Raw genomic sequence first — 14,180 nt, 5'->3', positions numbered from 1 at the left:
GATCCTGAGAGCCCTTGATGCAAAGATATCCGTCTCATTTGTGAGACTCAAACTGTTAAACTGCACAACTCAGGCTACTACATCATTTGTGATTTAAGAGCTTGGAGAGCTATCTGACCTATGCTTCTCAGAACCCAGGTGTGCTGCCTTCCATTTTCTGTAATCTCTGCTAACCTGGCTAAGAGAAAATACTGTTCAAAGGTACGAACATTCAGGAAAACAATCAGAATACTAAGAAATAAAGGAAAATTACCATCAGAATCTTCAATAAGAACTCTAAGAACTGATTTGAGAACCATGGCTTTGTACATGTTTCAAGTGTTGTTCATTGCCTTGTTGTTTGGTATTTTATCAGTGTTTCTGAGCTTACAGAAGCTACTTTCAAACCCACTACACTGTGGGTCTATGGTTTGTCACAGTAACTCAGCACATATTAAATATACTTCCTTTTCCTCCTGCCATAGCCCCTGAAAGTTATGAATACACTGAGCAAGCAATTTCTGAATGTTGTATTTTTTTACCTTATTGCCAACTGCAGGTGGTACCTGAATGACAATGTGGGACAAAGAAGGATAATCCAGAAGTTTCAGCATCACAACCTTGAAAAGAAAGCAAAAAAGAAAAAGAAAGAAGGAAGTAACAAAGCCATTACTCAACACACCCCTTAGCTTGCCCCTTGCCAGTTCCCAGTTGTTGACCCCTCTTCCTGTGGAATACAATCTGTCCCAATGCTCCAAACAGAACAGCTCCTTTCTCTATGACTTGCAACCACCCCCTGAAGCACCTCTCCCTCCTCCAAGTTAGGTTCACATTTACCTTGGTGGTTGGAAGTAACTCAGCTCTCCAGGATAAATCAGCAGCTTCCAGGCTGTAAAAATTAATGCACATTAAAGGATGAGCATATTCATTATGCAGGCCCAGCATTATGGCAGTGGATTAATAGACCAGTGGATTAATAGCTTCTCTCTCTCTCTGAATTAACATTTTAAATTGAGAAGAAATTTGGGTGTACTGCTACCACAGTAATTTATAAAACTGCAGGAATTTCAGATAGTGCAAATCTTATTTGTGCAACACCAAGCCAAGCAAATCTCCAACTCTCATACAGAGAACCTGCAGTATGTATTAGCCAGGCAGCTCAGACACAAAAAGAAAACTTTTCAGCAGCTAAAACTGCACTAGCATTGATTTATCATGCACTTTTATTAGCATCCATTAAACATCAAAATCACAAATTTTCCTATGAAAATGTCTGAAATAGATCATATAAATAAAAACAATTATTAGCTGTTAAACAGTATGCAGCGGTTTAAAATGTGTTCACACACTGAACTGTAACACATCCATTTGGTCACTTCAGGTTTTGATTTTTTGAATACCAGAATTCTGCTGTTTCTCTAAATAGCGTTCTTGACCTCAGGACAGTCCACAGCCAACCCACTATTGTTAGATGAGGTTTAAGTAGCAGTCCTGAACTAGTAATTTCATCACTTCATGCTGATCAAAGGTTCTACAAAGGAGCCACAGCCAACTTCTTGGATCAGGAAAAAGTAACTGTGACATTTGGCTCTCTGCTGGAGGCAAGACTCTGGCTGTACACCTCAGTGAACCCAGAACAGATAAAAACTTTGCTAGTTCAATTGTGCCTGGAAGCTTTCCCTAATTTAAAGGGTAGATTGAGTTTATTTTACATATCTAAGCTAAGACAATGTTTTAAATCTATTTGGTAATGACTGTCATAAAAAATAACCACTTAACCACGCAACCCTTCTAGATACTTCAGATTTGCTACTGTCATATGAAAAGTAAGAAAGAAAGAGATGCTTTACTCCACTCTTTTGAAGGCTCTGTCTGACATTTGATGTCTCTGTCACAGGGTTCTAAAGAAACCGAATGCCAGAGTGGTTTAGTTTGAAAAGGACATTAAAAACCATCTAGTTCCAACATTTCTGCTGTGGACAGGGACACCCTCCACTAGAGCAGGTTACTCTGGACCCCATCCAACCTGGCCTGGAACATCTCCAGGGGTGGGACATCCACAGCCGCTATGGGGGAGCTGCTCCAGTGCCCCACCACCCTCACAGTGAACAACTTCTCCCCAATATCCAACCTAAACCTGCCCTGCCAGTTTAAAGCCACTACCCCCTGTTCTGCCACATCAAGCCCTTGTGAAAGGTCCCTCTCCAGCTCTTGCTATGAAGGTCAAAACCACAGCTCCCTGAAGAAGAATATCACCTATTTTAAGAAAAGCTATTATTTCCTGTTTTCCTGGTGATATAGAAAGCATGAATTATTTACAATAATGATTTTACTTCCCAATCCCTTCCTACCAAGGATAATTTATATACTTTAAATTCAAACACAGCTTCACAAAACCCATTTGAATAAAGAACAGGAATTGTTCATACTCACCACATTGATGAATTAGTGTTCATGCAGCCATAAATCCAGCTACTTGTGTCCTGTAAAGTCAATACCATAAAACACTACATTAGCTAGGTGTGATTGCATTTATAAATACATTAAAAATACTGATTACTTCAAACAATGCAAGGGTTAAAACTGATGATAATTAAAGGACTGATTTCATAATCTTGCAATTATAATTGCAAGGACAGTAAGGTGAAGCTTTAGAGTGAATGGTGAGGGTTTCTAGGAACCATTTTACATAACTTCAATTTGCCACCCTTTATATGAATAAATACAAAGTTAAGCAAACAAGCTTTCATAAATTCTCTTTTAAAAATATCAATCTTGCATATCATGTTTAATCTCTTCTAACTAAAAGAAACATCTCAAGGTACTCTTTTAAGAAGTAGAGGAATACTGTAGATATTTAATGTTCTACTGCCCCATCCCTTGAGAATTTAAGTGTTCTGAAGCAACAGCACCATGATGCAGCTCTCAGACATTTGTTTGTTTTGTACCTCCCTCCTCCTCTCAAGCTGTGCTGGGCCTGTGTTTCAGACATTATAACAAGGGCAAAAGTTCTCCTATCAAAGGACAGCTAAGGTCACAACATACATGCAAACACTGAGGGTGCCACTGAGAAAGTTACAAAAGCACCAAGCACAGACACCTGCTGTTCACAGTGGTGGTATGAATGCCATCTTTGGCAAGGGGAGGAGTGGCAACAGGGACAGGCAGGATGAAACAGGAAAGCATCTCAATTTTCTTGCCACTCATGTAAAATACTTGATTCTGAAAAGTGTACTTATCCATCTTCAGTTTGCCAAGAGATTAAATTCATTCTTGTACAAAAAACTAAAAAAAAAAAAAATTGGCTGGATGTCTGTGCCTCAAGTTAAAAATACAAGAAATGCACATTATGGTGTTTCCTCTTCATATGAGACAACTGAGATGGTGCTGTCTCTTCATCTGTCTTCCATTCACTTTCTTTGCTTAGTGAAAAATCTCTGCAGCATTTCAGGCTCACTTAAATTTTATTATGGGAAAGCAAACCTATAAACAGCTTTCCCTAATTAGAAGTATGGCAAAAACACAGCAGCACTAAAAACAACTTCTTCCTTCAAAACCATCAATACAAAACGGCACTAAATTAAAGGACACGGTCATCTAGAGCTAAGCAGAAGAGTTGGAAACAAAACAGCTGAGGTTCAGGTGGCATTGAGGGTTTCAGATCTTGAATACTAAGTGTGGCATGCTAAAACAGGTAGTGCCTCTGACATCCATTAGGCTGTGATTGTAAATGGATGGCAGCAATTTCAACAGCTGCTCATTAATTGTCTTAAGACTGCAGCAAATGGAAATTAAAAATCACATCTTTATAAACAAATGCCAGACATTAAAGAAGTATTTTCTCACCAGCATACTATTTTCACAGTAAACATGACTGTACGATTTTCTGTGGCTTGCAAGAGGAAATGAGAAATATTTTCCATCAGAATCCTAAAAAAAAAAAAAGCTCATTATTAAAATAAAAAAAACCTCAAACCCCCCCCAACAAAACAACCAAAATGAAAACATAAATACACAATGGGGAAAAATATTACTTACATTGTAAACTGAGTAAGTCCATTTTGAGGCTTTGACTGTAATCCAATTGAAAGCTCCTAAAAATAAATATTTCAGTATGCTGCGCTGCAGGAACAATTATCCTTACATCCAAAACCTTGTATTTTACTGATCACCAAGGTCTTATCTCCTATCTATACACGGATATAAACCTTATGTGCTTTAATCAACATTGAGGATTGCTACTGCTTACAATTACATGCAACAGTTATCATCAGTTACACAGGAAACAATAAAGCCCTAGGATCCTGTTAGTAAATACTAATGGCAAAATAAAAACCCCATGGATCTTGAAACAAAATAAAGGCAACAAAACAAATAAACCAAATTATATTCATGTAATTATAGGGTGAGTGATTACTGATGAGATAACATTAGGAACAGCCCCAGTCTTTGTTCCTGTCAGCCTTTCAGAAAGTTAATACAGAAACTTGTGCAGAAGAACATCAGCAAAGTGAATAACACACAAAAAACCAGGAGCAGTTTAAAGATATGGCTAGGGAAAAGAGTAAGGCAATAATGAAGAGCTCAGAGTACAAACAATGCAAATTGTCATGCAAAGAGGTTGTATCTTTCTTCTATTTAAGGAGAGTAACAAATTCATGACAGAAATTCAGCTAATGTCAAGAGGTCACCACAAATAGGAAGACAGAAACATGAAATCCAATTTAAACCAATTTTTCTTATAGCTAAAAACTGACCCAAAAAAAGGCAATCCTCCCAAACTATCAGTTTCACAACCTCTCTGGGCACCTGTTCTAGTGTTTTGACCACTTTCCTAGTGAAATATTTTTTCCTAATACCTCATCAGAATGTCTTTTGTTACAACATGATTTCTACTGCCAATTGTGCTATCACTGTAAACCTCTAAGAAAAATCTAACTTCACCTTCTATTCAATTCTTCATTAGGAAGTTGAAAACAGCAACACGATCCCCCTCAGCATTTTCTTCAGGGTGAAAATCCTCAGTTCACTCAGCCTCCTTCCCCCATTTCCTGTGCCCAGGAGCTGCCCATTTTGGTGGTTTTTTGCTCCACCCTCATTTCAGAGATGCCAATGCATGAATGCTTTCATGTAAGAGGGTGCCCAAAACTGGGGCCAAAGTACAAGCTACACTGGTACTTCTACAATGTCTTACACTGAGAGCATTCCTGAAATAAAATGGTTTGTGTAAAATAGTTCAGTCCACTTCAGCAAAATAAAGCTTTGCCCTACAAAAGCTGTGTTTAGTCCTTCAGACTCCATGCAGTCAAAATCTCTCACTTTTAACTCTGCATCCTTAGGAAGGAACTTTACAAGGAACCCCTTAGTGAACAGTTCATTTCACCCTGCCATGTCATGGGAAAAAATGACTGATGGAGCAGGTCTGAACATTCAGGATTTCCATGAGCAGCACAAAACTACCACAGTGGCTCTGCAACAGCCATCCAATCCCTCTTGCAACCACTGCATATAAGACTGCCCTTCTGACATCCAGCAATTCCCAGTTTCTGGGATTTCCTACTGGACAACCTGGTGTAAATATGAGTCCTCAGAATCTGAGCTATAGAAAAGTGACAGATTTTTGCACCCACCCTTGTTAACCAATTTAATATCAAAACCAAATAAAAGCAGATTGTTTAGGCCTATAACCTGTATATTATTTTGGTTTGCCTGAAGGAGGACAAAGGGTATTCTGAAAACTTATTAGTGAGAAGATTAATCATTAACAAAGCATCCTATTTGAATCCTATTCAAAAGAAAACTGCTGCTCACCTGTGAGGTGTGTAAAAGCTTCAGGATTTTCCTCATACATTTTTGCAGGGTGTCTCACAAAGTGGTGATTCAGTACAGACATTCTCTTCTTTGGATCCTCAGTTATCTAAAACAATAGCACATGATCAATTTTTTACTAATTTGTGGGGGAAGGCAGCAGAGATTGTTAGAAGTCATTGAGCCCTTTCTGTTCTGAATTCGATACTCTGAAGTGCCATCAACAGTCAACCACTGTAATACAGCAAATCACATTATAAAGCACAGCCAAAACTTTCAGGAGTTTCACATTCTCACCTACTCATAACCCCAGGAAACCATTCCATTAAACTTTCTTTATAGACACACATGCATTCTTCTTGAAATGACACTTAGGCCAGAGCTTAAGAAAAATTCTCACATTTAGGCTAATCTGAGCTCTCATTTCCAGCTGTACAGCCACACTGGAAATCACTTTTGTTTGGGATTTTGGCTGGCATTTTTGTTTGTTTGATCAGTTTGGTTTTGCTTTTTCCAAATAAGCCTTCCAGGACTAATTTTCATCTCTTCCACTTTCCAAAACTGTGGCCACTACAACTGATTTCTGAAAAGTTTTACCCTCTAGCACAGTCAGAAATGCAGAACTGTGCTGCTCTTTTTGTCTCTCTAAATCACACAATAAAATAAGTACACATGAAAAACTAGAGGAGTCTGTCCCAGACAGCCTCAGAAGGAACATCTAAAATCCTTCCTCCTGTGTCTGGGGCTCTGCTCTTATGTACACATTGAGAGGTCAAATTCACAGTTACAGATCTAACAAAATTTGTTTATCCTGGTGCAAGGTCAGCTGAACCTGCTGCTTTGTGGTAGAAATGTTCAGCCCACAGCTCAGCTATAAAGCATCAAGCAGTCAATAAGGGAAACTGAGCTAACACCTTATTTCTGACTCTTTGGTCCAACAACACAAAGGGATTTCTCAGTTACTGGTACAAAATGGAAACTTCTCAGCGTGACTTAGAATAATCAAGAAAGAGCTTTCTGTAAAACAGGGAGATTTTTCTCCTGATTAAATATTCTTGAGTGGAAGAAGAAAGTGTGATGGGTAAATATAGAGAGATCACATATACAGACCTGCCTTGTGTTTTCATCTATGAGATCAAAAAAAGCTCTGATGGTAGCCAGGATCAGTTCTTTGCACCTAAAAGACGGAATAAAGAAAATTAAATCTAGAAAGGCAAGATCCAAGGTGACAAAATTGGTCAGAAGAGACTTCACCATAATATGAAAGTGAAGTTAAATTATGGTAGAAAGTGCTAACAGTGGAGAAGAGAGCTATGCACAGTCAGTCAATGAACCTTTGTTCCATTCTCTTACCACACTATGGAGAGATGGTCAGTTGAGGCCCAAGCTCTAGGCACAGCTGAGCTCTGTTTGGGTGAAGAAAACCATTAAGCTTTGTTAGTACTCAACATTCTAAAATTATATGGAAAACTTTCCCCTCCTTATTTAAACATATTTGCACAATAATTAAAAAGAACAGCCTTTATCTTAAGAGTTTCAGGGCATAGGGTGCAACAGAATGACTTCTTCAGTCACCCATCTTGCAAGCACTGAAGCACGTGCAAGATGGAAACGATAAAACAAAATTACCAAACTATCTATGTTAGCTAGCAGAGACTAGGGGTGAAAGGGCAGAAAATGGAGAGGAGGAAACTTACCAAAAATTTCTTCAAAGACTGCTTCTATGACTAATCTTACTATTTTAATAACTGATCCTGGCACATGAGAATAGCAGCATGCCAATGAAAGCTGTTCTTGAGAAACCAAGGGCATCCTCAACAGCAAGAACCATCAGAACACCACAAAGAAAGTCTGGTCAGTCTGAAGCTATTGCTTGCTTTAAATGGATTTAATGTATTACATTTTAGGGACTAACACTATCTAAAAAACCTCCCACAAATGGAGCTCATCAACATATTGCTCAACGTGAATCAAATAAACTATGAACTATTAATGCATCATTGGGAAGAAAAAAACAAACTGAACAATAGCAACCACAACATAACCTCCAAAACAAACCAAACAAAAACCAGAAAGAACTGGTACCACTACTCAGGAAATCTCATGCAAAGCTCTGGTCACCAACACTCAAGAGAAATGAAAGTAGAGCAGATGCAGAGAAGGGTTACTAGGACAAAGGGAATGCAGAGTTAATCCTCTTAGGCTAGCAGGATCTGAGCTGAGCCTATTTATAGACAGCTTTCTGTACAGCACACAGGGAGGTAAACACCAAGGGGATGACAGCTATTTCATACAGCATTTTAAGCAGATGTCAGAAGAAAGGCATTAAAAAACTGGCTTCTGCAGTAAATGGAAGTTGGAAATTACAAGTTTTCCACCTCCTTGTGTTTTCCAGCTTCTCCATTGTCCATGTAGGGAACAAGTTGATGGAGATGGGATGGAACAACAAACCTAAATACTTCCTGATGACCCTTGCTTAATTTTGAAAGGATAGCTGCCTCAAAAAGCAGAAAATTGGACTTGATGATCCTCTACATCCTTTCTATTCCTAATTTCTTTGAAAAACAACAAATACAAAAAGAAGGTGCTATGCCAGAGCTCTCTTTTATAACAGAAAACTCTACTTCTATACTACACACTCACCTTTCTCTATATATACATCTCTTGCAAAAACACAGGGAAATAAAACCTGAGCTCTGGAACTAAGAAGTGCAAGCAGGTGGTAAGAAGGAACAGTACCAAGTGATAGATGATTCCAATCAGTGCCACACATACTCCTCCAGTGGAGGCTCATTTAGACTACATCAACTATTTTTGATTTTATAACCATACAGTATCCATCTAGTGTTTGAACATGCAGTATTTTCATATTTATTGACACTATGCTGCCCATATAGACACTGATACATGCATTACATTAATAACTATCTAACACAGTTCCATGCAAAACCAAAAAAACCGTTTGCTTTTTTACCACAACAGATAAGGCACTGTCATGTTGACTCAATCTTGGTAGAAAAGCCAGTCCTGAACGAACTTGGTAATCTCTGAATCCTCCCGCCACAGAAAGGGTAGTTAAATTTCTTAAATCTTGGGCCTTTAGAATCCAATGATTGTTTACAGCTGTATAAAAATCTATAAAATATATTAAAATCAATCACCATTTTCCCATAAGCCTATTTGATATACAAAAATAAAAAGCTATACAAACATTAACTAAGAGTTTCTGTAAGCCCCTTGGGAGACATTTGAGCTCTGATTATCACTTTTCATTCATGTGAGAGAGGAAAATTTTTGTTTTAACCCAAAGAGGTAGCAGTTAGGAAAGACAAATACATGTTCTTTATCAGCTGAGCACATATATTGTTAGAGTAGCAATCCATAGGTTTATGTGAAGGACAGACAGAGATTTACTTGAAGTCCAGAAACAGTCAGTAAGGAAGAAACATTGCACTGAAATCAGCTGTAGGATGGAGAATTAATACAAGCACAATAAATCAATTCCAGCAGCTAAAGATAATTCATTCCTCTTGGGTGTCACAGAGAACAATGAAAATTAATGTCTGTCCCCTTTCCTTCAACAATTCCCTCAGTATCTCCATGTAGCAGCACAAATACCACAAAACATATATTTAATCAGTATAGCTTAACCAAATCTAGCTTTTCAGGAAGTGTATAGAACATGTGTAATGATTATGCTTCATTTCTTTGCCATGCTTATTTAGGTGAGGGAAAATATGATCTTTTTTGTAAATATTTTAAATACGTAATTACATCTATATTTATACTGTCACTTGTACAACCTTTGGGTATGAAAATCATGAAATTTATCACCTTTTACAGAACTAACACTATCTCATTCAATAAAGATAAAAGTCATTACAGAGGTCAAGTTTCAAAAGAGGAGAAAAAAAAGAAAGAAAATACGTCATTCACTGGAAAGCTTACAAATTTAGTAACATGCCCTGCAACTTATTAAATTACAGATTATTGAGAGCTCCAGGCCTCACAGAGAAACTCAAGTCCACATAATCCATTCTATATGACACTTGACTTTCTCTGATTATCCTGGCACCCTCAACTACCTGAGTAACAAAGGAACAGATCCACTACAGTAAATAAAGCAGCACATTCTGCTGTTGATTTGCAACAATCTCCCCACCACAGCTTGAGAGGATCAATAAATAAATACCATGTGGTTAGACAAAAGCAATACTCACCAGTAAGATATCTGTCTAAAGGCATTACAGGTGCAATGTGAGGTGTGGCTTGTGTAATGAGCAGGTTTATGAGTTCAGGCTTAAAATTCTTCAGAGTGAGCAATGCTCTTGCAACAAGACCACCCATGGAATGCCCAACTATTGCCACACTGCTCGGTGCAAATTCTCGATCCTTCAGCAAAGAGCAATCAGACACATCAGAAACAGATTTGACATTGAACTGTTCTTATCAGCTGTAGATTCTCCCCCCACAATTAACTTATGGTCTTCAAAGACAACATGAATTAGCATCAACTTAACAAGCTTACAAATTCAATAAAAATGTACTTGCTGTCTCATGAAAATGTGCTTAATATGAATTATCCAGCTCAAAAGGAAATACTGTATAGCCTGTGTAAGCTTAGTAAACTTAAGCTGATTTTAATTTCTGAAACTTTTAGGAACAGAGGACATTGAAAAACTTTCCCAGAGAAAACGTGATGTAAGGCAATGCCATATGAATATTTTAGTAAACTACAGATATTTACATCTCTACTAGAAAAAGACATCCATTGTGCACAGAAGTATTTATTTAGAAACACAACACTGAACCTCCTTAAAGCTCTGGGATTGTCCCAAGTACTAAAAATCCGTTAAAGAAAAGTAATTCTCTATTATATTATTATCACCTTCAAAAAGTCTCCCTCTCCTACTCCTCACTCCTCAGTTTTGCAGCAGGAAAGGCAGCCCAGAATTCCATTCCCAAAGGGAAGTGCACTACTCAGCACATGGCACTACTTACCTTGTACAACTTAAGGATTACTTTGATGCACTCATGCACAAACTTGGTCTGTCGTTGCAGGCTACCACCATACAATGCAACCAACTCCTCATTAAAGTTGACACTGAAGAAATTAAAATGATACTTGAAGTCAACATCTTCTGCTTTTCTAAGTGCAATGGAGCCAAGAGAACGTACTAGAAAAAGAAACCACATCAATTACAACAGTGCAACAGTCACTGCTTAGCATCACTTTAGCAGAACACATAAATACGTAACCAATTAAGAAACAAATATATTAAATACATTGTTCACCTCAAGTCATTTATAAAAGATATTCTAAACCAAACCATTTCTTTTCAGCTTACTGCTGACAACAGAGATATTTTATGTTAGGAATAAATTTATACAAGCATCATGTTCCTCCACCTTAGGGCTGCTTTTCTCATCTCATTTGCACCTTCTTAGTGCCGCCAGGAGAAGAAGGCATTCTTGTTCCAACTGTAGAGGCAGTCCTACTGCTAGGCTTTTCTAAAACTCCTTTGAAGGCCATCATCTAAGAAAACATTCCCAAATACAACTAAGATAAGTATGGGGGACTGCAAAACCAAACCCTAAAGGACACTTGTTCATCTAAAACCTTGAGTGAGAAAATGTTCACTTTACAAGGTCTTGCTTCTGACCTGTCTTCCCTGTCTAACCCTGGCTACTGCTCAATTCAGCCTTTTGTGCGCAGAATTGTCCCCAAGTTTCCATGGAGACAATGCAGGATGGGAACAATAACAGCTGCAAATAAGAAGGCATGGTATCAGAAAATAAAAGAGAGAGTCCCAAAAGTGCCTATATAAAATAACAAATGATGGTCATAAAGGTCTGCTCAAACCCAGCACACAGGATTCTCCCAGAGTACAGGTTGAGCGAACAGCAGAACCCTCCTTCTCAGATTGTCTTTTACTCAAAGTCTGAATTTTGTACATTTTACAAATTTCATTTTAGTGCCCATGAAAGATGATGAATTAATATTTCAAAAATGCCTGTAACCACATCAAAAACTCCTGAAGGTGGGTTGTGAGTGAGCCTCTTCTTTCAAGTGAACGGACAAGAGGAAATGGCCTCAAGTTGCACCAGGGGAGATTTATATTGGATCTTAGGAAATGTTTCTTCCCCAAAAGGGTGGTCAGACATTGCTGCCCAAGGTGGAGTTGCCATCCCTGGAGGCACTTAAAACCTGTGTAGATGTGGCACTCAGGGACATGGCTTAGTGGTGGGCTTGGCTGGATTAATGCTTGCATTCCATGATGTTAAAGGTCCTTTCCAGCCTAAATGGTTCTATGAAGGTAACAAGGTCAGCAAAGGCAGCAACAGCCCCTGTCTTCATTGTTCAGCAAATAGAAATATATTTTAAACAACTAAGAAAATTAAAATAGCAACACCTTCTCTGCTCATCTAGGCATCAGAATAAAACTGTGTTACCTCACAATAAATTCTGAACAAAGTAAGAATTATTATGAATTAATTTTAACAAAAGTTTTGCAAAATGCACAGATGACGTATTGCCAGTCTCCCTAAATCCATTCCAAAAAGAACATTACTAAAATATTTATTGTTCCTATAGCATGGATTACTTCTACTCACCTAGTAAGTTTGTTTTTCAGATATTTCCTTTTGATTCCTAAAATGCCCTGAGAGTACCATTCTATTTTCTGCATAGTGATGTACAGCTGTGTGTTTAGAGACAGCATTAATTCACAGATTTGCAATATTTGATGCACAGCCACAAAAGTCCATATGGCACGTCTCATAATCATTATGTTTGTAATCTTCTTTGGATGCTATTGTGCCTGGAAGTTTCTATGGGTTTTCAGAACCTACTAATTGGTAAAATATTTTATACTGTTATAAGCTAAGCAAGTACATTCTCAAAAAAGCCCAGCTCTCTAAAGGTTCCCCAAAATCAGGTAATTTAATCATCAAGTTTAGTGCTAATATAGGAAAAATTATCACAGTAAGAAATCAGGGCTCAGACTATGCTGGTTTTCCCCCCCCACACATCCATTTTCTAACATCATGAGAGTGTTATTTACTGTTTCAGAGCACATTTTAGGGAACAAAAATAACAGTCTGGCAAACCCAGACTGGAAGGAATAGCAGGTACCAAAGTAAACATTGAAACACAAAACTTCATGTACAATTAGCTTTGGTATTCAGAAAAATAAAAATGCTTTAAAATGATTACTGCTTTCCATTTGGAGTCTGGAAATGTAAGAGGGTAAACAAAAGAGGTTGTGTGTAAAGTGGGAAGCCAATGTTAAGGAAAAAACACCACAATAAAAAGATGTAGGGAATAATGAAACTAGAGGGCAAGCTTAGATGAATTTCTATAGCATGTAATTCTTTTACATCACAGATGACAGATGGTTCAGTTTCTCCTAATCAAATTCAGGTCATGTTTTATTTGGCACTAACTGCACTAAACATTGTTCAAATCAAAACCAACTAGATGTTTGCAATCAAAAGTACAGCAAGGGTGCAGTGCTGCCAGAGTATAAACTCCATAAACTGTACTGTTTCTGGCTTTCAAAAGCCTTGCTGCTCCAGAGAAATATTACAGCTTAGCCATTTGACTGATTTCAAACAAAAATCATGTATCTTGACTGTTTGGAATTAAACAGACTAGTATGATCAACCATTATGACTCTGTCTGACATTACTTCAAACAGAAAACTACCAAATGCACAAATCTGAGAGCTTGTTTTGTAACAAAGCTATAACTCAGCTAAACACTTACCTTGTTTGTAACTGCCAGCATTCCCAGGCAGAAAAAGAACTGGAATTCCTGTCAGTAGGAGATTTTTGTTTTCTTCAGCATAGTTCCCTTCCCCATAGAGATACAGCTCATATGCTGGGTATCGTCTGGCTGTTTTCTTGGGTAATTTTATTTTCTATTGCAAAAGTTAAAAAGAAAACAAAGACCTTGTTTATAGAGTTACAAACAGGAAAATACAGTGGCTGTCCAGCCATTTAAATGATCTGGCATATGTGGTTTTATTTTTATGGCTGAAGAAATCAGCCATATAAATATTCTTTACAGTCTAAAGAATACAGAATGAAAAACTGGGTTTGGCTTTAAAAAAAAAACTGATTTAAAATGGAATATCAAACAAACTGTTTAATAAATATTACTGGGCATAACGAATGGCTGCAGTTACTCTAAACAGCGAGTAACTGCAACTAGCTTTGAAACAAACTACAAATGAATGCAATTATGTATCTATCAAAGCTGCACATTCAAAAAGTAAATCCAGCCTTATAACACAGGTGGGGGAAAGGGAAAAGGCATGTCAAGACCCCACCAATTCTCCCAGGAGAGGAGGAGCTGAGAGCAGAAACTGGGGCACAAGAGCGATGCTAAC

At 37.8% G+C, this 14,180-nt stretch overlaps 1 protein-coding gene across 1 annotated transcript in view; it reads right to left on the bottom strand.

Annotated features, from left to right (window-relative positions):
- The window catches only part of PGAP1 (post-GPI attachment to proteins inositol deacylase 1), a 30,251-nt gene extending 16,548 nt beyond the window's left edge, over nt 1-13,703 (bottom strand). The window contains exons 1-12 of the mRNA XM_031056635.1: nt 13,556-13,703; nt 10,789-10,964; nt 10,008-10,179; nt 8,762-8,922; nt 7,141-7,193; nt 6,898-6,964; nt 5,791-5,896; nt 4,018-4,073; nt 3,826-3,909; nt 2,413-2,462; nt 817-868; nt 522-599 (exon numbers count right to left, since the gene is read on the bottom strand). Coding sequence (XP_030912495.1) covers nt 522-599; nt 817-868; nt 2,413-2,462; nt 3,826-3,909; nt 4,018-4,073; nt 5,791-5,896; nt 6,898-6,964; nt 7,141-7,193; nt 8,762-8,922; nt 10,008-10,134 — 834 coding nt within the window. The 5' untranslated portion in view covers nt 10,135-10,179; nt 10,789-10,964; nt 13,556-13,703. The remainder of the gene's footprint in view (nt 1-521; nt 600-816; nt 869-2,412; nt 2,463-3,825; nt 3,910-4,017; nt 4,074-5,790; nt 5,897-6,897; nt 6,965-7,140; nt 7,194-8,761; nt 8,923-10,007; nt 10,180-10,788; nt 10,965-13,555) is intronic.
- Between the last annotated feature and the right edge of the window lie 477 nt (nt 13,704-14,180).

This window comes from Geospiza fortis, unplaced genomic scaffold, assembly GCF_000277835.1.
Source record: "Geospiza fortis unplaced genomic scaffold, GeoFor_1.0 scaffold112, whole genome shotgun sequence".
Classification (NCBI taxonomy): domain Eukaryota; kingdom Metazoa; phylum Chordata; class Aves; order Passeriformes; family Thraupidae; genus Geospiza; species Geospiza fortis.
The sequence above is the reverse complement of the archived record's forward strand: the minus strand, read 5'-3'. Positions and strand labels throughout refer to the sequence as shown.